The 24,362-nt window shown below is 42.4% G+C and overlaps 1 protein-coding gene across 7 annotated transcripts; it reads right to left on the bottom strand.

Annotated features, from left to right (window-relative positions):
• Window positions 1-33: 33 nt before the first annotated feature.
• LOC122829899 (calmodulin-regulated spectrin-associated protein 3-like) lies at window positions 34-23,215 on the bottom strand. 7 transcript variants are annotated; one of them, XM_044114807.1, is made up of 19 exons: window positions 23,038-23,215; window positions 16,650-16,927; window positions 15,685-15,825; window positions 14,700-14,786; window positions 13,989-14,024; window positions 12,140-12,187; window positions 10,436-10,574; window positions 9,591-9,730; window positions 8,849-8,942; window positions 8,705-8,756; window positions 8,109-8,170; window positions 7,995-8,025; window positions 5,386-7,735; window positions 4,396-4,517; window positions 4,036-4,307; window positions 3,878-3,965; window positions 3,188-3,303; window positions 1,881-1,999; window positions 34-1,169 (listed from the first exon to the last, which is right to left on the bottom strand). In XM_044114807.1, the coding sequence occupies exons 1-19, from the start codon at window positions 23,171-23,173 to the stop codon at window positions 831-833; spliced, it is 4,650 nt and encodes a 1,549-aa protein (XP_043970742.1). In that variant the 5' UTR covers window positions 23,174-23,215; the 3' UTR covers window positions 34-830. The 7 variants fall into 7 exon arrangements, with proteins under 7 accessions (XP_043970742.1, XP_043970739.1, XP_043970738.1 ...); XM_044114804.1 differs by having other exon boundaries at window positions 3,188-3,300; window positions 5,386-7,837; XM_044114803.1 differs by having other exon boundaries at window positions 5,386-7,837.
• Between the last annotated feature and the right edge of the window lie 1,147 nt (window positions 23,216-24,362).

Here is a 24,362-nt window from a genome sequence, read left to right on the forward strand (position 1 = left end):
GCACATTTCTGAAATAAAAAAAAATGAATTAAATAATCCACTCAGATCCAAGTTTGTATTTATTTGTCGGCTATCAGCTCTCATCTCCACCTGAGAGCATGACAGTCCAGGTTCCTCTCTCACATCATTCGGTATTATGCTGAAAGTTTTCTGTACAAAAACATTTTTTAAAATCAGCATCTGATGCTCACACATGGTCAGTTTCATTACGTCACAAGCTTACATTGTGATATCATTTCACCACATAGAGTAAAGAATCATTCATGCTGCAGTTACGAAAACCGCCAGAAATAAATAACATCCGAACAATGTCCTCAGACTTCATCTCTGCTTCACTTGTTTATGGCTATTTAATGTGCTTTCATCCACATGGCAACAGGTACTGAGAGAGATAACATCAAAGTAAAAAAAATAAATGAATAACAAATCAAAAGTTCAGTCAGTCCATCTGTCTTAAAAGGCATTTTCTGAGGCCAAGAGAAACAGAAACAATCCAAAAGTTTATTGTTTTAATGTGCAAATCAAAAGGTGTTGGCTTTTCTTTCAACAGAAAAGCTCAAGTTTGAGCTTCAAAGAATTAATGGGTATAAATTGAGTAAATCAGCAACCTTTTTTTAAAACAAATGCCCCATTTCTTCTTTTGAAATATGCTTCTGTTCTGCTATATTTGCACAGTGGACATTTTATAAAGATGTAAAGGGAACAGAAGTTTATTTTTCTAGTACTTAAAGAAAAAAAAAATCTATCACATGAGGATCCATCTTCACATAAATAACTTTGTTGTGAATCTGAATAGCTTTTTCACTGTAATAACCAAAGTACAGTCGTCCTCACTTGGAGACGGCCACCTTCTTAGCGACGCTAGCCCTCCTGCTGCCGCCGCCCCCCGCTCCGCTGCCACCGCCGCCGCCCTGCCACAGCTGGCTGGGGATGGTGAAGGCGTCGACGCTCATCCCCATGGTTTTTGACGGGATGGAGCTGAACTGCTTCCTGTCGGAGCTGTATTTGAAGATGGACTCCACCTGGCCGGAGCTGACGGAGCGCGGCCCCACGCCCGCCAGCCGCACCAGCTCCTGGGTGTCGGGGTTCATGGTGTAGACGCCCCTGAACTGACAGCTGGCGTCGCGGAAGAGAATGAGGAAGTGGTTGGCGGAGCTCTTCTCCATCTCCTGGAGGAGCAGCAAAGTGAAGAAATCAACATTTTCGTTCCGATTTTTACACACAATCAGAAGAGTTTCTGCAAATGAAAAGAAAAAAAACAAAGAAGAAATGAAACCCCCACTGTTGGGTAAATTGTATTATTGGTATTATCAATTATTTGTTGTTCATGTAGCCTTATAGTTATTCCTTTATAATGTTTTTACTTATATGCTTTTACTTCATTTTAATCTTAGTATAAAGAATGTTTCTGTGTGTTGAATAACTTTGATTCCTTCCTGAGGCCTTACTGAGAGAAAGCAGTGACAACCACTTCCAGCAGAGTTTACGGCCCGGCCGGAAACTCTGCTCTCCTTGACCTGTTAGATATCAACAAAGCCGTCACCGTGAAGCCATACAACTTGTTCTGCTCGACGCCGTGCCTGGGACAGAAGAATCTAGTGTGTAGAGAACATGTGTCTAGATAGTGATTGTCATTAGCGCTGCAACTATGTGATGATTTGTTTCCCCCGCCCTTTGAGAGTTGCAGCGCCCAATGTGAGAGGGATCCTAAATGCATTAAAAACAGAGGAGCAGGTATATGTGATTTCAGAGCGGTAGGAGATTGTAACTGAAAGCACATCTCTGTCTGTTCTCCTCGCGAGTATTCAGAATCCATCTCTCTTGTCTTTCTTGTGTTTAATTAATTTTGTCTTTAATAGGTGTTTGAACCTGACACCCACCTCGACTATCTTGTTTTTTTGTGACTCGTTCACCTTTCCGGCCAGGCAGCAGCGCGACAAAGCGTTGTGAATGATGAACTTATTGGACTTGAAGCTTGGCTCTTTGAAGAGTTTTGGACCTGAAAAACAGAAAGCCGTGACCGAAAACTGAAAATTACGGCATTCAAACGTGTGACGTTTCCACCTTTTACTTTCTCCCCGGCCTCAAATTTCAGCGGCGTTCAGAATCTGACTGTCATCATTCAGTGAGCACAGAGCCTGAAAACCTTCAGTTCAGACAAACCTGCAATTGTGTTTGTTATTTTTAAATGGGCAGTGTTGTGTAAAATCAACTATTTTTGAGGTTTACATCTTGTAATGATGTTATTTTGTCATCAAAAGCATAACTTGACTGTTAATTTGATCTGAGAAACCCTTTAATCTCCCACAGCAACCATTCAGCTGTCCAAAACGCCTGGGTGGACCTAGCTCCGCCTCACAGCGCACCACTCCTCCTCAACTCCCCCCACTCAGCTCCTTCAGACTAGCCAGCAGCAATTAGCAGACACCAGGTGGAACGTCTGCTGAGCTCAGTATAGGAACGACTCCTCAGAGCAACGCTGGTAAAAACATGGTGACGACTTCCTGAAGGCGGAGTTTCAGAAAGAGCAGGAGCTTTTAAAGTGACAGAGGACTAATTTCAAGGTGTTAAACTACAGAGTAAAATTTAAGTTACACTTTTAACGACTGAAGCTATCGTACTTCAGCTCTTGATGGTGCTGTAAAATTGCATTATGTGGCTGGAGAATATAATACTGCCCTTTTAATCACTTATCAGTTCAGCCAGGTCTGCACATGGCTCTTCAAGATGAAGCTTCAATCACACTTGTAAGTGAATGTCGGGTTAACAACTCTCCTTAAATGATAATAAATTCTTAAATATGACGTATCACCTGCATTTAAAATTTGAATGTCTTAAAAGAATTGTGTGAGCCAGCTTCAGTTTTTCTGTTTTATTCTTATCAGTAGGAGTATTTTGTTTGCACTTCACTGCTAGCCTCAACAACTGATGTCATGTCAGTTTATTATTTTATAGATTTACATTCAGATGGGAAAAGTAGACGACTTTATCAACATCTTTAGGTGGTATCTACTTTATGCCTGATTTGATCAACAACAGAACTGACCGATAGAAACGACAGGAATTGTTCCCTTGGAAGGAAAGTGATTCCCATTTACCAGACTGATTCGTTAGTTATTCAGCAGGAGACTCTGACATATTTCTTACAACACTGAACGCATGTCTGGACCGGTTAGTGCTGCTGTACCTGTGTATTCTGGGGCAGGCGAGGTCCCGTTGGAACCAGACTCCCAGTCTCTGTCTCCGTTCTGATTTATGGGTCTGCTTGGCGTCACACATGGCGAAGGTGAACCAACGCGGCTGCTGGAGGGAACACAAACAGCAGAACGCTGAGCTGAGCCTTCATCTCATTCCACGACCCGGTTCATCTGGAGGAACGAGACCCGGGGCGGGCGGGGGGCCTCCGCTGCAAATGTTCCCTCATAATTGAGTATGGAAAGTAGCATTTTGCTAAATCTGATGTATTTAGAGCCACATTGGAAATGATGTGTTAGGGCCGTTGTTGATAGAACAAAGAGAAGGAGAATATTTACAGCAAAAAACTTCTGGGATTTTCTAGAAAAAAAAACAACTTGTAAATTTTTGAAAATTTTCAAAAGTTCAAAATACATTCTTACGCACTTCCTTTTGGAATAATTTTATACAGTAAATTGCAGAGATATTCTTAGCCAAGACTTTTCAAGTTGTGATGGTCTGTGACCCTGTTGGCAGAAATTATAGGCAAATTTCCGATCCAATAAAATTCCAAGACCGAATCTCTAAAGTTTGAGTAAAAAAAAAAGAAAAAAAGATGAAAAATCAACATTTCTATTTTAATTTTTTTTTGATGAAACAGAGACGTTAGAACATTGGGTCTTATTTTGAGGAAAAGGCGTACCTCTGGGCTTTCTTGATGTTGTTTCCAGGCTCGTCTGTAGCTGCGAGGTTTAGTGAGGAGTGTGAGTAGACCTTCGTCAGCTGAGAACCTGAGGAAGCAAGAGTTCAGTCAGTTCTAACGACTGACACATGCTGCTACCTCATTCTTTCTTATTTTACCAGGAGCCCCTTTGGCTGGACTCAGAGACAGCTTGGTTTCCTCCCGGGTCATGCTGCGAGGCCGTGAGCGGGTTTTCTTCGCGGCCGTTCGACCCGGGTGGTTGGTCGTTTTCTGCTTCAGGACTTTGTCCAGGTCCTCCATGATCCTCAGCTGCTGCCGCCGCTCGTACTCGCCTCGTGTGAAGTCGCCGCGGCGCGCTGGGGTGGCAGGAGGGGTGTGGGACGGCGAGGTGTTGGAGGGCGACGCCGCTCTTCTTTCAGAGGACGCCGGTCTGAGGACCAGGAGGAGGAAAGGTTTACGTTACGTTAGCAGCTTGACTTTAAGCATTTAAAAAAATAGAAGGTCTGCAAAGGAGCCACCTGTTTTCTCTCTCCTGTTCATGCCATTGTCTCCTCCGTTTCAGCTCCTCTGCTCTCTTCTGCTGTCTTTCTAACAGCAGAGCTCTCCGCTGAGCCATCTCCCCTTCACTGTGCACATCCTCCTGCAAACACACAAATGCGCCATCATCCACATAACTGGCAAAGTCCTAAAACAGGCGAAACGGAAAACCAGGAACCTTGAAGGGACGGTATAATGGATTTTCTAGGCTGGTGGTGCCATTTTATAGCACAATCAAGTAACTGTGTTACTTTCATAAAAATGTTATATATGTCAAACATGACTTGATTTTGAAATTTGTCTTCTGGAAACTGGGCCTCTGTCTCTTTAAGAAGCTCCTGCTCTTTCCTGCTCCCTGCTTTTTGCACATCATCACAACAGTACTCTTATATTAGGCCATTTACAACCGTCTGCACTGAGAGGTACTTTTAAAGTTTTAATAATTAATTGAGCTCAACGCACTCTTTGATAATTAGGATCAACTAGACGCATGTGTGATTGAACTGAGATGACTTTTTTTGCAAGGTGTCTCAAGGCGACATTTATTGTGAAATGGTGCTATATAAAAATAACTGAATTGAATTAAATAACTTTCTATATATAGAGATTAAATTAGTCACTAGTTGGTTGCACTCGATTTAGCTAACAGTATCTTTTCAGACTTTTATTTGTAAAATAAAACGCTGAATGTCAAGTTTCATTTTCCTTCTTCTTTATAGTTATGAGTCAGTCTGTGTTGGTCCACCACATGCTTTATAAAATGTGGAACTACAAATTCTACATTTTGTTTTTTCGTTCTTATTCATGCTTGGAAAATATCTAATCAAACTCTGTACATGTAGCGAGTAAACAGGAACCCAGGGAATCACTGAAAAGCAGAGAGAGTTTGAGAAAACTCCATTTGTTCCTGAGCTTTCAGATAAGCTGAACTGCTGTGATTTTGTTGCTGCGCAGCATTTTGAAACACAAACCTTGAAGAAGAACCCGACTCCTCCTCTTGTCCCCTGTTCTTCTTTCTTGTCCCCGCCTGGTTCTGCTGCCTCGGTGAATCCGCTGTGCTCCTCTGCTGGTTCTGTTTGTGCTTCTGGCCCATCGCTGCCCTCTGCTGCTCCATTAAGTGGGCTTGTTGCGTCTTGCTGTTGAGGAACTGGTCCTCTTGCAGCCTCGGCAGCAGATTCTGTGTGGTCACTCATGGAATCAGAGGAAAACTCCTGGCCCTCGTCAGTCGGTTCATCGCTGCCCCCTTCTGGCCCTCCAACAGATGACAGAGACGCCTCAATCAGGCTGCAGGGCTGCCTAGGACTGTCGTCTCTTTCTCCTTCACCTCCTGCGCTGAACGCAGCAGAAAGGGACAGCGTGTCGCTCTCAAACGAGCACTCAGAAGGAGCGCCGGAGCTGCTGCCTCCGACGGCCCTCGGCCTCTCTTGTCTGAACTGAGGCATGACCGGAAGTGCCCCAACGGACTCTGAGTCCTCCTGTTCCAGCTCCAGGCTGAACTGGGTGGGCGTCTCACTGGAGCCCGTGTCTGAGGTGCTCTCGTCAGGCGGCGGCGGCAGCAGCTGAATGGGCTGAGGAGGCCCCTGAGGGGTCCGAGGTCCGCCGATGCGGAAGGAAGACGATGTCTGGACTTGACACTTGCTGGGAGAGACACGGCGCAGGTGCGGGATGGTGTCCACGTTCTGCGTGGGCGTCAAAACGCGGTTGAGCGGAGGGAACTTGAGCTCAGAGGGCCGTGGGTGGGGCTGGTTGTGGTGGGGACGGGTGCTGTGTTTGGGGCTGCGAGGGGAGGAGAAGGAGTGGAGCTTAGTTCGAGGAGCTGGGCATGAGCTGGAGATGACCGCTTTGGGAGAGGCGGAGGAGGAAGGAAGGTGGGAGCGGCGGGATGGAGAGGATGCAGGTGAGGTGTTGGAAGCAGCAGGGATCACCCAGGCCTTAGTGGCGCTCCTGGAGGGAGTCCTGGTCGGTGTTCTTGGTGGTGTCTTTGTTGGTGTGTGGGGAGGAGTTTTGGAACTACTTCGTGGGGTGGTTTTGGACATATTCCTGGGTTTTTGGTTGCTCATGAGCTGCTGCTGCTGTTCCGTAAGTTTCTGCATGTCTTTTTGGAGAGACTGCAGGGCTTCACTCAACTTCTGCACCACCTCATTGTACTCCACAATGACACCTTCCCCTCCTTTCTCTGTGCCTTTTTTTTCTCCCATCTCTGCTCCTTTTTCTTTCTCGCCTGTTTTCTTGCTGTCCACGGAGAAGGTGACCTGTTTCTCCAAACGAGGCAGGTTGGAAACAGGCGGTTTGTCTTTCCCCGTCTCCTTCTCCTCCTCCTGTTTCAGTTGCTCCTCCATTCGAGTCAGACGCTCCTCAAGGGTCAAGCCGTCCTCCTCTGCGCCCTCCACCCCCCCCTCGCCTTGCTCTCTTTTCAGCTGAAGGAAAGCATTTTTTCCAAGTTTCTGCCTGTGCCTTGCAAAAATAGCTTCGATGCGTCTCTTTTGGGCCTCGATATTTTTGCGCTTCTCTTCAAGCCGGGCACCCAGCTCCCAGGCTTCAGAGCCCGGCTCTGGCCCTCGGAGACCCGGACTCCCCTGCTGACTGGACACTGGGGTGGAGGGAGTGTATGGCGTGCCTGGGGTTGGAGTTGTTGGGGTCGGAGCGGAAGTCAACTCTTCCCCTGGAGTGGCCGGGTGTCTCCGTCTGTTGTCTCGGCGCTCGGCGAAGCTCGTCATGCGTGGGCTGCTGTTGTTGTGACTCTCCCTGCCGGCAGACGGCCGAATGTTCCCGGGGGCGTTCCTGGGAGCGTCATCCGATGCTTCGGATGAGTCAATGCTGCCGTCTCTCAAGACGGAGTCATCGTCGCGTGACATATCAGAGTGCTTTCTTGATCGCTCTCTCCGACCTTGTCGTTCAGCACTCCCAGCATCCCCTCTGACCGGTCGGTACTGGACTCCAGAGCGACAGGGAGCCGAGCTGCTGAGCAGGGGACCGTCCTCTTCAGGGGAGTGGAGAAAGAACCCTGCAGGAGCTCCCTCTGGACACAGCCTTGGCTCCGGCCGGCTTGTAAACCCATTGCGTCCACTCTTCTCAGTCGATCTTCCCTTCTTTCTATCTTTGCCACCGGGTATGTGAACCACCTGCCGGGCCTCCTCGATGGTCGGCAGCTCTCCCAACGGCGCCGTTTGTGCATAGGGGAACCAGGAGGAACGCTGTGATGGGGCTGAGGCGCTGACCAGGTGGCTCAGGTCCTCTGGAGGGCTGAAGGGGACGCGAGTCATCCCTGCTGCCGCTGCCGGTGAGCTCAGAGCCGGGATGCCCGTGGCGAGGTTGTCGGTGCTGACAGAGCGAAAGACAGAATCTATTGGGTTTCCCATGACAATGTCAACATCACTGTCCAGGCCGAATGGGATGCTGAACGTCACTGCTGACAGAGGACGACTGCGGAGTGGTGGGTGACGACACAAAGATGGATGCCAACGAGCGTTTGAGAAGCAGAAACCACAGAAGCCAACATAAGAAGAGTAAAGAAATTAAAATACGAATACGACACATTTACAATAATTTAAAAAAAAAAGAAGCTTTCGTGTTCACCTACCCGATTTGTTTCTTTGTCCAGCTCTTGTTTTCTGCAAAGGGTTGTTAGACACAATCAATGAAAGTGTAAGAAAGTGTACAATGCTGCTGGGATGCAAAGTGTAGATTGTCATACCTGGAGACACTGGGGAGGAGATGGGCACAAAAGGCTGTTTGAAGATGAACGATGGAGAGCCACTACCAGAGAAATGAGAGACATCCAATTATTTAGCTTTTACCATTTCTGAGTGTTTACGTTTAACAGACAAATTTGCAGATAGCAAGCAGACATAAAAACATCTCTTAAATAGCCTGAAACAGAAAAGAAAGTTTTATATCCCTCTAGACTTCACTCACACCTAAGACTTGAACCTTAATCTACAAAACTCTCTTTTCAGGTCGCTCCAAATGTTCTTGCAGAATCTATCTATGCAAATGAAAACCGTGGATGTCAAAACGTGAGAAGTCTAAAGCCTCGGTTACACATTCGCACGTGAAATACCTTGAGAGAATTAGAAGACGAAGAACCAGCATTCACTGCAGCTTTTAGTTTAACAATGGACGTCTCACCAAACGATAGCAGAAGTGCATTTCCAATACAATTGTATCTACTAGTTTTCCGCCATTTTAGAGTAACAATCGCTTCTATGATTTATCAATTACAAGTGGCTTATGCAATGAAACGGTTTCCAATATCAAATGCTTCAAGTGTGTCTAACAGGAAGCTAGTACCTGTTGCTGTTCCCAATGACAGGACTTGTACAGTCAAGTAATCCTGAGATATCTAGAAGATACACATGCAAATACAGGGTGTGTGTTACTGAAACACGCATGTAGCCATGATAGAAGCAAATGAAGCGTGGTGGAGGCACTAACCTGTGAGGTCAACGGGTTGGATGGGCTTCACAAAATCCGGCTTCTTAACCTCAAACCACTCCAGCAGCTCTGCTATGAAGCTCATCATATTCAGCTGCAGGGGAATAAATAGTTACACTGCCATTTGTTTATCTAAATGATAAATATTGCTGATTGACATTATCCAAAGACCACAGCAAAAAGCATTCCTACTAAATCCTTCGCTAAGGTCTCATGTTGATTGCTAACTAGCGGTCGCTAAGTGATCATTCCTTCTCCATCCCGGTGCGTCTGAAACGCAATAAGTCGACCACATCCCACCCGACTGTTGTTCTCCAAGAGGCTTTTTGTACATACAAACATATACTTGAGAACATCTACACTTTTTTCATCTAAAAAAGCATTGTGCAAACATTTCAGACCACCATTTCTTTACACTTTGATGTCTACTCAGCCCTCCACTTGTCCACTTTCCTCATTTAATAGAAACCACACAGAAGAAAAGCCACCTGCTAAGAATAAGTGGAAAGGCACCCAAAGTCCAAAATGTGGAAACAAGAAAATTTTGAAAGACAGCAATACCTCTTTAAATGATTAAAGGAAAGTCTGGCTTTGCTAGCTTAGAAACTAGCATAGAAATGAAAAGAGAGCTAGCTTAGCAACAAAATAATTGGAAATCGCAGATGACACAAGATCTTTGCAGGGTGCTTTATATTGTATATCTAGCAATATCATCATCAGTGTGAAAGATCTGTATGCCTACATGAAGAGCTGGTGGAGCGTACAGCAGGTCCTCCACAGCCAGGGGGCAGCAGCTCTGTAAGTTACTCTCACAAAACTCCTTGATCAGCTGTAGGTTGTAGACGCTGTCGGCCACAGACATGGTGTCCTTCAGACAAACATCTGGAACCAGAGCAGACAGCAGCACATGACAGTCTGCTTTACGGTGGTAATTCATGTATTCTGTTGAGTTTCTAATTACTTTAAACGTTTTCATTATTACTTTGAGAAAACAAAACAAAAAAAAACAAAAACTTACGGAGTAATTTTTGTCTGCTTTCTAGCGCAAATATCCTGGTACACTTAAAATAAGACAAAACTAACAAGTTAACTTTTCAGCTAGATATAGAAATTAGTTATAGATAAATAATTATTCCACTGGCAGATGTAACATGACATTTCATCCATATAATAAGTGGAATAATCTACCAGCAGAACCAGTCCTTTCTCAACATCATTAAGAAATTATTGACTTAAAACAAGTTTCTATATCTTGCTGGAAAGTTACTTGTAAGTTTATTTTGTCTTATTTCAAGTGCACAAAGACCTTTGCACTAGAATTTAGACCAATAGTACTTTAAATAATTTAGCCTTTTTGCAGTGTGCACATGATCAGATGTTGGCCAATATGCATTTTTCTGTTGTCATTGCTTGACTTATACAAACACATAAGCTTTAGTCGAGCAGTATGTTTTCTTGTCTTTCTTAATTTGATGCTTGGCCAAAAGAAGCAGATTTTCCAATATGTTATGTTATGTTACTGCAAGAAACCGTGATCGAGTCTCTTCTTTTTTGATTTTTAACTGCAGTGTATGTTCTTGTTAGTACCCTCTAGAGGTAGCAGGCTGGGGCAGTAGTAGTGTAGAACAGCAGCTATGGCGCAGCCGTTAGAAAGATCTTTGACCGCAGAAACCAAAGGGAAAGTGGGAGTAAGCTTGGACTGCACTTTGTCCTTTCTATAGCGAATCTAGAGGAGAACAAGACAGAACAGCAAAAGATGTTTACACAGGGAGTTAAAAAAAAGGAAGAGCTCCCCAAACAAAGACAAAGGAAGATGAGCTCAGACAGGACAGGAATCAGTCACGTTGAGCACAAGTACAACGTTGAAGTAGGCTTAAAAGAAGCAAACAAAATAAACTACAGGGTCCCCATGCAGTCTGGGAGAGTTTGGAATTTGTTTAAAGTTATTTCTAGGAAAACAGAGAACTCTGAAAATGTGCGGAGTTAAGAATACTTTAGCTTAGACTGTCGGCCGCGTAAGAATTAAAGGTAGGAACCCTGTAAACATGAACCAGCCAGCACAAGCCTTCCATCGCATGAGAACCAAAAGTAATGACTCGAACTGTGAAGCCAGGCAATTTGCAGTTTGAAGAAAATCCCACACAAACAAAGCACAAGCCGCATTTAATAAATACAAACATACACACACAAAGCTCAATCGTGAAAAGAAACAGTCATGAAAAGAGCCTTGGTTAGAAAAATGTGCGTGAAACACAAGAATTTGTTATCCAGCGTCCATGCAACGAAAACAGAAAAGTTGGACCACGTCTGGTAGTTTAAAGTCTTTGAGATCAAATTAAAAAGCCGTGAATGTTACTGCTTAGATGGTTTATTGTCCAGGTGAGACAAACGGGGGGGAAAAAAAGATGTTGCATGACTTTGAGTGCATTGATTTTAACTTCTGCCGCATTGTTGGAGGAGGTTGAAGATGTTCCATCGTCAAACATCGACGATCTGCCTCCTTTAGCACGGCTTTCTAACACAGAAACATGAGTGGGAGTGAGCTGTGCTGAAAGCAGATGATTTAGATCCCGACCGTCCAACCTCGGGGTTGGAGTGGCTGTTAATGCGAAATCCTACGGTGGCCCTGAAGTGGCAAACCGGTTCAACAGTTTGCTAAACACAACTACAAATGTAAAGATACGACATATTCAAAAATATAACACATTTAACTGAGCACAATTACAAACTACAAAACACAACGACATTAGCAAAATGGTAGAGCCAGGTCCCAATAGGAAACCTCAGATGTCGCTGATTGGAGGACAATACTTCTGGCATCGGAACCAGAAGTTATTCTGGCTTTAGTGTGTCTGTTGAAAATATGAATGCTAACGTAGCCACAGCTATCCAAGAACATTTCGAGTAAAGACAAACTATGAAGCGCAGCCTTGTGTGTTTGTTTTGTTTTTTTCGCAGTTTGGCAAAAACATAGAGCTGTGACTGACTTCCTGTCTATCTAAACAAAGATTATTTTAAGGCTCTAAAGAAAGAAGTGGAATCGTCCAGTCTCTTCTGTTTGTCTAATGTCGTGTTTTCTTAATTTGTGCTTAGTCAATGTTGTTGTGTGTTTTTGAAAATCTGGTTGTGTTTTTAAATGTGTAGTCGTGTTTAGTGCTTTGTTGAAGTGGTTTGCACTTCCGGGCCACCGTAGAGGTCAGTCAGTCAGTCGGGTCGAAGGTGAGTGGTGTGGCGATGGATCGGTGGGTGAGTCGGATGGGAGTGAGAGAAGAGCGAGGTGTAATACGTTACCACAGGAGGCTTATTCCCCGACTCCTTCAAACAAAAAGCGATAGCATGCTGGATGGGGAGGGATGGCAGAGAGAGGGAAACAGGCATAAATGACAAGGGCGCCGGTCACTATGGAAACCGCCACACCACAACATGGCTCTGCTCTGAAGGCGGAGGAGGAGAGAAGAAGAGAGGGAAGTACCGGGCCATGTGAAAGTATTCAGACCTTTTGAGCTTTTACATATTTTGTCACATCATAAACACATTTGGCCAATGATAGAGGCCAAAACAAAGTGGGATATATTTGTAAAGCTGAGGCAAAATGATTCAAGGGGTTTGAAGTTTTTTTTTACAAATAAAAATCTGAAAAGACACCTACCAGTACGACCCTCTTTAGTCTGATTCCTCCAAATAAAACCAGTACAACCAGCTGCCTTCAGATGTCTCCTGACTGGCAACTAGATTTCACCTGTGTGTAATTTTTAGAGGTGGGCGGATTGATAAATATTGATACTAAGTCCGGTATCAGTATTGGATTGATATTAGCACGTTAAGATCAATACTTTAGTTTCAGAGTCCCTCTTGAAATTCTATTTTATTTTTTAGTACAGTCATTTTTCAACTCTACCTCAAAAGGAAAAAAAAAGGTTTTGTTTTGATTTGTTCTTAAATGATAATTTTTTGCACCTTGTTTATGAAGGAGATGTTGCACACAATATGTTTTGTTTTATTGTTTCTGTTTATCATGTATGTTACAGGTGTGTATAAGACACCTATAAACTCTGTGCAAATTCTGTGGTAGATTTTAAGAAAAAAAAACACAACACAAAATTATGTAAAGATCAGAAGTTTCATGATATATCATACTTGAATAAAGAGTACTGGCATCAGTATAAGTATCAGTATTGGCTACTGGTCCTGTATTAACTTATCTCAAAATATGCAGCATCACACACATTTAGTAATTTCATCTGACTACAAACACTGCAATCCTCTGAAGGTTTGCTAGAGAACATTAGCAAACAAGATTCCTCTGACTTTTTGGCTCGTATACAAAACTGTATGTGGGGGAAAACTGGGTGGAACTAAATAAAGGACAAAGCTAAAAGAAAACTCATTAGAGAGAAAAACGAGCCTAAACACACACCAAGAGCTAAACCGGAGTGGCTTAAAACATGCAGATCTAAATACAGTCGAGAATTTGTGGAAAACTCTTTAAAAAAATATTTCTGAAATATTTCTGTGCAAAAATGTTACTTTCTAAATGTGCAGGGCTGTTAAAAAATACACTGCAAAGTATTGAATTAAAAAGTTCTTCAGTAAAGTGTTTTAGAATTTATTTTATTTCCACTTGTAAAAAATTTTGAGAATTCTTTTTAGCATTTTCTTCCAGTTTGCAATTATGAACTATTTGTATTGGTCTATTTACATAAAACCGATAAAAAAATAAAATTAAATAAAATAAAGTGATGTTTGTGTTTGTAATGTGACAAACGTGGAAGAGTTCAGAGGGCATGACTACTTCTGTATTTCACCTTCATCTTCTCTTTCTAATGTCCCCATTCTCTCCCTCCACTCAATTAATCCGATGATTGAACGTAGACATCAGAAACACATTTACGAGCATCAGTTTGTAACAAAAAGCACATACAAATCACGTAACACAAACAAACGCTCCCTTTAACTCCTCGCAGGATGTTTTAACTGCAATAATCCTTCACAAAAAGTAAATAAATAAATAAATAAAAAAGTATTTTTCAGGAGGACACATAAGAAATATGTGCGACATTTCCAGCAGGCACAGTAAGGTCAGCCCCAGCAGACAGACAGTTTTAGAGACACGAACAGGACAAGAGAGGAGGTCACTTACGGGGACTAGTTTCCAGTACCAGCGGTTGGACTGACACTGCCGGGAAGCAAAGAAACACAGAGAGCCCCCACCGGGAGGAAAAAAGACACAAGCAGACCGAAGCCGCTGTTAGAAGCTGCAACGTCGCTGAATGTTAGCAATTAGCTAACAATTAGTTAGCAATCAGTAAGGCGCTTTTGTTATGGTTTTAGGCCCGGTGTTAGCTGTTAGACAACACAAGCTGCGTTTCCATCGACCACATGATGTTTCAAAAACGAATTTGCTTAATAAAAACACGGTTACATTTTTTTAAAGTTTTCTTTATAAGTTTATTAGTGTTTTTTTCTGCAAAACTGCAATGGAACCCCCCTACCCCGATGGCACAAGTCACGTGATCAACAACCGGATGTTGCCGTTGGTGCAAACCGTGAAGAAGAAGACAAAAGGAAGTGACAGGAGAAAGATGGCGCAGTATGTTTTTTAACGATTTATCACTTAAAGAAACTTATTCAGGTCTGATTTGCGTTTTCTTACTTAATTGAAACACCACAATTGCGAATTTGTATTTTTTCGACGTTAGCAGAATATTTGCACACATTTGTAATGGAAACACAGCTTCAGTGTGGTTAGAACAGTGTTTGGTGATGGTCGAGGTTAGCAGGTGAAAGCCAGTGAAGGTATTATGTGACTGATCTGTGAACATGCTTTTTTAAAATTAATTTTATTTTTTACCGATTCTTCAACAGGCTGCAGATCGGTGCATGTTTGTGACTTGGGAAGCTCCTCTTCCTCTGTGCTTTCTCTTAACTTCTGGTTCAACTGAAAGTGCAAAACACATGGGAAACAAACACAATGATATTACCGAAATAAGAAAAGCATTCCTTAAATCCATCCATCTATTTGTCAACATTCCTTTCCACTGTCGCCATGTGCTTTCAGAGGATGAGGGATTAATTACAGGCTTCCTTACACAGCACCTGTTACCAGCTGGGTTTTTATGATCAACTAGTTTTAATGTATGAGATACAAATTCACAATGTTGACTTTCAAAGTCATAATTATGAGATTTAAAGTCAAAATTATAAGATATAACATCATCATTATGAGATACAAAGTTATAATTTCAACTTTCAAAGTCAACTATGAGATTCAAAGTCATCATTTTGAGATATGACGTTGAAAGTGTGAGATACAGTCATAATTGCGACTTTTAAAGTCATAATTATGAAGTACTGGAGCAAGCCTTCTTTGAGAAACATTGTGACTTTCTGTCCCATTATTATGACTTTGAAAGTTGAAATTATAACTTTTATTGTTGTAAGTATGACTCATGATGATGATGATGCTAAAACTCATGATTATGACGTAAAAACTCAGAATTATGACTTGCTGTCTGACTTTTATTTTTTTTCTTTTATGACAGAAATGGGCTTCCATAGTGTCGTGAACATTTACCTGTGCAAAAAGTTTATTTTTTAAAGTAGGTTTGATGAAGCCTAACAGAAAACCGTCCATTTTCTTTTTTTCTTTTTTGTAGTAAAATTTAAATATTTCTTTTACTGAGATATTGTATCTTCTTCATTTCTTCATATAAAACTACTGTCTCTTTACTGACTGAAACAAATCCTCTTGAAATTGTGATCACCAATGAAAACATTGAGGTTTAAATTACGAAACCTGACAGAAACCAGAACTCTGGTCGGTACTGGAACCTCACCCGGTTGACCCAGAACAGCAGCGCGTTCTCCCACGGCGCCCCAACGCCAATCTGCTCCACCTCGGCCGCCATCTTGACCTGCTCGGTTGTCTCTTTGGCGGACAGTGACATCAGCGAGTCGATGACGGCCAGATGCGCTTTCTGCATCGATCAGACGCACAACAATCTGATCAGTACTGAGAGAAAACGGATCCAACATTGGCAGCAAACTGATCGATGTTTTTGCGTTTTATTGTTTTTACAAATCGATGATGATCAACAAAATTTTAAGGTATAAAAACCCTTCAATGTCAAAGTGAAAACTTATTTTTACAGGATGATGATGAAATAAAAATATTTAACATTAAGTGATTCACTTCACTAGATGTGGACTAGGAGAGGAGAGAATATTTATTCAGTCACTCATTTTATGTTACATGTTTTGAATTGAATGCCATTATTTTGTAGAAATCATTTTCACTTTCAATTGAAGGTTTATTTTTATTTTGTCAAATTTTGTTGATCACTTTTGATTTGTGAAAGCAATGCAAATATGTTTTGTTTGTACTATCGCAGCATAATGTGAGGATGCACCGATATGAAAATTTGTGCCAATATCAATATCCGATATTAGCATTGCTAACCGATATTCTATGCGTGGACCATCACATGACCAAACAAATACCACATGATCATCCTCCTTCACTCCCCTCCAGAAACAAAGGGAAAGATGGTGGAAATAAATGTTGATTGCAGCTTTATTGATCGGACCAATAACGCTGTTAAAAAATAACTAATATCGGCCGATACCGATGTTAGCGCCGATATATTGCGCATCCCTGGTATATTATACAACGTTACATGCTGACTTTGACACAGTTCATATTATAACAGTAAATGCTTACATAAATATAATTATATATGAATATATATTCAACTCCTTTCTTTATTTCCCTTCTCTGGAAACGTAGCACACTCAGACGCACCGTGTTGATGGGGTTCTTGCTCAGGTCCCCCTCGGTGACGTCGGCCTCCTGCACCTTCGGGCAGAACCCTTTCTTGGTGAGGAACTGCAGCAGAGCCGAGTTGTCGGCTGGGGGCCCCTGCGCTGCCGGAGCGGGGCCCTTGTGCCCCTGAGCCAGCAGGGCCTGGGTTCGACAGTAGGTCTCTGGGGAGAGGAGCAGCTTGGCGACGGACGGCTTCAGGTGCTCTTCTTCGTACTGGTCCCTGTACAGCGGCTCCCGGAGCTCCACCGGGACGTTTTCTGGAAAAGTAAAGAGAACCTGGAGTCAGACAGTCCGTCTGGACGCACAACTTTGAAATAGACCAAACGTCCAATCAGATGTAGGATCCTTGATCAGAAGACGATCGAGAAATTCATCTACAGGGGCTTGCAAAGGTATTCATAAGCCTTGGACTTTTCAGTATTTGTACTGAGGTTAGTTAGTAGGTTACACATAAGTGGTCAGGCGACATGTGAAGACCACTCAGCAAAATTAGGAAGGTGGGTTTTAAAAAATAATTTATTTTTCGCCTCACCGTTTTACACCACTTCCTGTTGGTTTTTCACATAAAATTCCATTGAGGTAAATGTACGTTTGTGGCTGTAAAGTGACAAAATTTGGAAAAGTTGAAGGACTGCGAATACCTGCAGTAAAGACTATAGAGGAGGTTCACTGAGTTGTTTTAGTTAACGGCGAAAAACAAGACAGCTGATGCGACACGAGAATGTTTTCTTCAATAGGCTGAACGTTTGGGCTTTGTAAAATACGTCTAAGGAAATATTTGAGTGATCGCGACAACTTTAAAAGTATGATGTAAATTCAGACTGTTTACCATACTGTGCCTTTAGAGATGGGAAATGATGGAAGGTCTTCTTCTAATTTTTGGAGGGAATTATTAAAGTATGTTTTGGATGAAAAGAAATTTATTTGCTGGTTCCTACAGAGAAACGATGAAATATCATCATTGGCTCAATAATAGCGAAGGAACTGTGGACACGTAAGCTCATAGAAACTCATTCTGAATATACATTTCTACAAAAGAGGTGATTTGTATTAAGATTTATGTCGGTTTATATATGTTATATTTCACTCTAAAATGAGCCAAGTAGATAACGAGACCTCCTGTCTTGTCCTTGTTAGCTAGCTGATAAATAAAGCTGTAGCTGAACAATGATGACATCATCGCTACTAAGGAGAGCAATAGTCTTTGTGCCTGAAAAATGAAAGACCATAAAAATTTCGAATTAGTTTATTAAAAATGTTCATAAAAAGTTACAGCTGTTTAGAATAAAGGTACTGATCTATCATTTTACGCCCAGCAATTTGGTGCAGATAGAGAAAATGTTTGACCTTTCTGTAGATATGAGACGTAAAAAGAAGAAGAAGAAGAAAAAAAAGGTCAGCTCTGCATTGTTCTCTGATAAGGAAATCCCTGGTGAGGCTCTGCTGCAGGTTGGAGCACTTGAAACTGCAGCACTACTGCGCTAGATGATGTAGAACGGCGGTTTTCAAAGTGTGAGGCGCGCCTCCCCTGGGGGTCGCCAGAGCACTTTAGGGGAGGCGCGGTGCGAGGGGAAAAAAATAAACCGGAAAAGCTATCTGCTTGCTGTCTACTGATGTGAGAGAAACGTCTTTTACGCACACGATCAACTCTGTGGATTTAGGAAAAAGTTGGTACTGTGGGGTGCGCGTGTGGAGCGGGGATCAGTGGAAATGTTTCCCCCCTTAGAGGATGTTTTGGCCAGTGACGTCAGTAACGTTACTGACGTCGGACCACTTTTTTCAGTAACGAGTAATCTAACACGTTGCTATTTCAAATCCAGTAGTCAGACTACAGTTACTTATCAAAATCATTTTTGCGTTACTATCTTCTTTTGTTATTTAATCGTATTTCCTCTACGTGTCTTGTCGAGTGACCGACGTCTCTATGCGACAGAAATGTAAACAATGGAGGGAGATGCGCGTTTTGTTGGTGGAAAACTGGAACTATTTTGAGTTTCTGTCGCCAAGTCCGATTATTATAAGCGGCTTTGGGCTTCATTTTTTTAAATTCGCAGATTTAATGAGTGGCGGGTTGCGCCTTTTGGGCTCGTTTTGAACGTGAAGTTGCTCATTTGGGCTTGGAAATAAGCAGAGACTCATAATAAATCCCAGAATTTGTCCGTCATTAAGGTAGTTTTACTCCGTCTCTCCCTGTTCATCATTTCCCGGATGATCCGTCCCGCTGTGTCTTTGTTAATGTCAAGTTAATGTATTACCTCTGAATGACATCGAGCTTCGCGTTGCGCTCCAGAAAACTGCAAACATCGAGACCAATATGAACAGCGCAATAAACGTGAAAACAGCCACGAATAAACGTGTCCGTAGTTGGTAATAGTTATAATGGCAAGTTAGCACCGTTATAATTATTAATATTACGGTAAGTGTCGCAGCCATCTGAGCTGTGGAGCTGCAGGAGGAGCTCTGTGCTGCGACATCAAACTCAGGGGCGTAACGCAGAATCTGGAGGCTGGGGGGAGGGGGGCTTTAAATCCTTCTTTGAGTTTTCCAGACAACAGTGGACCACACAAATTACTCATGTTTTTTATTTTTTGTACAATCTCCTCTTCAGTTCAACCTTATCAGTGGAGACACATTGTTGATGTTACCATTATAAAATAACTTACAATTAAGTATTGGCAAAGCTCAATGTGATTTTCACAGGAGGCAGAGCGTTGTTGTTAGCAGCTGCTGAAAGTAACTAAAAAGTTACTTAATCCTGCAGTTAGTTACTTTCCTGCAGTTAGTTACTACTTGACTTGGAAAGTAACTTAGTTACCCCCCCCCCCCCTCCGCCCCCCACCACGGGGGGGGGGAGGCGCAGCAGGCCTTAAGCTCCTTGAAGGGGGGCTCACCCTTTCATACTTTGAAAACCCCTGATGTAGAAGAAGAGAAAAGGAAAGATAAAAAACAGAGCACGTTCTGGAAAAAGCCAGAGGCGATTTTCCTGACAGTGGAAATTAGGTGACGGTAAAGTCAGGAGAGGATAATGCCATCATGTGCATGAACAGCTCAACTCGGGTAAGACAGACAGAGAGAGAGAGAGCAGTCATCTCAGACCAGTGTGAGTGGATCTTTTCATGCTCACTTCCACGGCTGACCCACATTCCTTGTTCTGGATGATCCTTAAAACTGGAAGGAAACGAAATCTCAGACTCTGCAGCTCTTCAAAACTAGCTGCTGTTTTGTGTCTGAACGTGACATCTAACGGGGCCAAGGAGCGATTTGATTTCCTCATGTAAGCCCCGCCTTCCCCTCATCCTCTGACCGCGGCCCTTCATCAGCAGGACTTTACAGCCCAGTGACACCAAGGAGAAAAAAGGGACCTTTGGTCTCCATGGAAACCGTGCAGCCATTTGTCCCGATCAGGGCTGAGGCAATGAGATGGGTCTGCAGAGCACAGAGCATGTAAACAACACTAACAAGAAACAAGTTACATTTTGAGGCACTGCACAAAAACACACATGTAGGAAAACAAACACGTTTTCATTCTCAGCAGGGATTGGTTTGTAGATTCCATGTTGTGGGAAAGTCTGCGTTTCTCATGTTTAGATCCACAAATTGAGGAGGGTTTTAATGTCATCATCAGCGCACATTTCTGCTGAAGCGCCAAAGAAACTATAATTACGGATAAAGAAACGAGTCACGGATCTCGGAAATGAGATAAGAGATCGTAATTACGCAAAAAGGTCCCATAATTACCAAGGAATCTTCTCTCCAGACCGCTCAGGTTTATCTTCTGTGCACCACAAATCCAGCTCCTCCAGCACCATTATCTACATCAAATGAAAGGTTCCTATGAAAGCCGTTACAGTTGAAATGTAATGGTTTTTGCATGAGAAGAAGCCGGGTCCTTTTCTTGTTTTTTCCTAGCGAGAGTGTAAAATAGCTACAGTGACATCACGGTGTTACGCAGCAGAGTTTGGACCCTGACACAACCAGCCGATGATGAACGAAGGACGTCTTTAATTCACAAGTTGAAAGCCAGAAAAAGAAAAGCTCAGCTGGGTCAAACCTCAGATTTAGGCTCTATAATGTGCAGATTTCAGGCTTATGAACCCAAATACCAGCGACTAATCTGTCGCCCTCACATGAAAGAAAATTGGGTAATTAAAGTCCAAGAACAACCCAAGCTGTTGGAACAGCAGTGGGATTTTTCAAAATAAAGTCATGCTGGCCAACACAAGAAAAAAAAAACCGTCAAATCTGTCACCTTCACAAGTGAACCCAAAAATGCTTTCATGGTCAGACATGCTACTTGATCACTGACAAGCAGAGTGTTTGAGTCAATCAAGGATTAACTCACTAACCTTACTATAAAGCATGGTGGTGGTAGCATCATGCTGAGGAAATGTTTTGCTGCCAGTAGAACTGATCAGAAATCTTGGGCCCGTGACAAAAAATGTTCTTGCCCCCCCCCACGCAGCTGCTGTTACAATTCCTTGAGTCTTTCTGATCCATCAAAAGCATCACAATTTTAAAGGCTTGCAACAGCCTTACTTTGTTTAGCCCAGTACTGATACCAGCACAACATTTACTGTTCATGAATTTTACATACCACAGTCGGCATACAGTTTGCAAGCAGGTTGCTTACATTTTTTATATTAGTTTTAGATTACTGAAATGTCTCTCCCCACGAGCAACAGTCATGGGCAACAAGCAAAACACACATAAAACAATCCAGACTTCTAGAAAATGCTATGTAGTTGCATTTTATTCAAGCTTCAGTATACAACTTTAATAAAAAAACATGTTTTCGCCATATTTTTAAAAGCTGTCACCATGTCCTGACAGTTTGTTATGAGACAGAAAATCTGTGAAACAATCAATTTCCTCCCTGAGCTGCTATTGCTGGCTAAAGTAAAAAAAAAACAACCAATCAGAACCAGAAGGAGGGTCTTAGCGCTGTCAATCAATCTAATTCACTCTCTACTAAATGTGCTAATGGTGGAGAAACAAAAACATCACAATTTTGGCAACATTTCAGATATTGATTTCAACAAAGTTGTCGACATCGAGTCATATGAAAAACTTTTATCGTAATTTATCGTGATATTAATATCAGCACTACCGTTTAATGTCTTAAACTAAAACATTAGATTCAGAAACGACAGAAAGATGTGTTTCAATTAAAGGTGTCCGTGTATGGGACAATCTTAGAGAGATTAAAAACTAAATCTGTTTCTGCATTTCAAAGAGCTTTTGAAAGGCTATTATGATGAAGGGTTAGCGTTGAATTAGCTCAAGTTTTATTGTGTATTTTGTAATAGTCCTCTGAGCTGAATAGTTAATTTTCTTTTCATACCAATAAAAAGTTAATTCATGATTTCTTTTACTTGTTATACTATTCATATTTATTGAGTGAATAAAATTTTAAAAAACGAATTAAATGAAGAATATGAAAAGGAAAAACAGATTTTCGATGATATTCCAGGTACGACCAGTGGATGGACAGATCATAAATTAGCGTAAAATAAAAACGAATGACGGATCGATACTGATCGATAAGAAGGAAAACGTCATCCAAGCATCAGAAAGGCAGAATGAACCGAGGCTGCCGCAGACTGCGCTTCATTCTGCGCGCGTGCAGCTTTGCAGAACAACTGAAACGCTGATTTCGCAAATTTGTCTCCAGAGACGTTTTTTGTATTTCCGTTATGGTAATTGTTTTTTGTAGCAGATATTTCCTTAAAAACAAACAAAGAAAGAAATTTTAAAAAATACTCCGTTTTCTCACCGTGTCACCTTCACTAAACACCAGCACGCGCTCCCGCAGTAACCCCGCGTGCGTGCGTAACACTGACACAATTATGAAGCTTTGGCCCACTTACAGCCATGTGCAGCACACTGTCTGTCTTCCTAACGGAGACGGACAGAAATAAAGCGTCTTCTGTTCGGACTGACTTAATATAAATAAATTAAAAACGCTCCACGGGCCTGGCGAGCGGACTGACTCTCACAATGGGCTTTGTTGCATCGCAGCCCGTGCAGCTCCTTCACGCATCACGGTCCACGGGGGGATTTCCTCCCGATAAGCTTCATTTTCACGTCTAATAACTGGGTGAAAGCCTCGCAGCCGTTCAGCGCCCCATCTACCGGGGAGGTGGGCTGAGAGGGAGGGATGGGACGCCGGTAGGCCGCGGCGGCAGGAGCAGCGTCAGTCAGTCCGGGCTTCTTCACTAAGGGGGACGCAGAGCGGAAAGATGCTCACGGTTTCCCCCCAGAAGAACGACAACAGCAGCAGCAACAACTCAGAGCTCCATTTATAGCGGGATCAGTCATTAAAGCGCCCCACCCCAAGAGGCGCCCCCGGTGATGGGGGAGCCTGTACCTGCAGAGCCGTACGACTTGGACAGCAGCCACCGGACGCTGGCGCACATCCTGGCCCGGCCGAAGTCGTATTTGTCCAGCGGCTTGATCTCCGGCACCGTAAAGGCTTTCTTCATGGCGCTGGGAGAGTCCACCATGGCTGCGATGTGGAGGAAGAAGGAGCAGCAGCAGCAGCAGCAGGATGATGATGATGATGAGGAGGAGGAGTGATGAAGGAGGACCCTGTGATGCAAACACGGGCTCACACACACATGAAGCTTAAGAACTAAAAATATTTTAAAGAAATTTGCCGGTATACGTCACTTACGGTTGGAATTAATTAATAATCACTATATGTGGAGAAGACACCGATTCACTTCAATCAATGAAATGATTGAAGATTGAAAACGCCCCCAAAACGTCACATCTCTGACAGAAAACAAGCTGCGCTCAATATCTTCATCAAATCCTTTATTTTTTGCTTCGTTGACACCTATAGACGTCAAGTCGGACACTTTTTATCCTTTCTTTGTTTTTGTTTTTTTTGTTTGTTTTGTTTTGGGGGTTTTTCTTAATAAATACGAAACATAAACGCCCTCTGTGATAAATGTGAAGATTTGGGATTCCCGTAGCAGTATCCCGATCTCTCCACAAGAGGGCACCCTTTATCAAACACACATCGTCCTGATTCACTGCGATTTCTAATCGATTCATAATCAGTTGAGATCTTTAAAATTACTTACTATAAAGAGTGAACGCCACACTTTTCGAATTTTTATTACATTTAGAATAATTATATTAAAAAACAATTTTGGCGTCACTTTTCAAATAGGCTATGCCTTACATTTTTTTTGTTAGTCTATAAGATCCATTCAAAACAAGTGTTTGTGAAAAAGTTCAAGATTTTCTTTTTCCTTTTTCGCTGATGGATTAAACAGTGCTCTGAGAGATGTTCAAAAACTTTTAATAGCGTAGCATAGCATAATATTATATCCAATTTAAACAGCTAGCTTCTTCTCTGACCCGTTTTATCCATGATGATGTTTAAGGTTCTCCAGCAGACTTCACACAAACCTTTAAAGAACCACGACGGCAAATTATGGCCACTGTATAGAAAAGAAGAGGAACAACTTTATGCAAAAAATACAAAATCTCTGAATTTTTTATTTTTATTTTTTTTTAGAAAAAAAAATCACATTTCTGAGTTTGAAAAATAAAAAGATTAATCCAAACATTTCAGCAAATTTTTTACTTTTCAATCTTAAAAACGTCCTTATATTTTTTTTTATAGACAAATACTGACATTTTTTCCGAGACGTTTTGTATGCTGGACGTGGCTGTAAATGG

This window comes from Gambusia affinis, linkage group LG04 (assembly GCF_019740435.1).
Source record: "Gambusia affinis linkage group LG04, SWU_Gaff_1.0, whole genome shotgun sequence".
In the NCBI taxonomy this organism is placed as follows: domain Eukaryota; kingdom Metazoa; phylum Chordata; class Actinopteri; order Cyprinodontiformes; family Poeciliidae; genus Gambusia; species Gambusia affinis.

What these genes read in the sequence shown, in the direction of transcription:
- LOC122829899 (XM_044114803.1), bottom strand. Translation starts at nt 23,173, where the DNA reads ATGGTGGACTCTCCCAGCGCCATGAAGAAAGCCTTTACGGTGCCGGAG. An exon ending in TCCAGCCAAAGGGGCTCCTG is followed by an intron (nt 3,966 to 4,035) that starts GTAAAATAAGAA and finishes TTGCTTCCTCAG; the next exon opens with GTTCTCAGCTGACGAAGGTC. An exon ending in AACATCAAGAAAGCCCAGAG is followed by an intron (nt 3,304 to 3,877) that starts GTACGCCTTTTC and finishes TGTTCCCTCCAG; the next exon opens with CAGCCGCGTTGGTTCACCTT.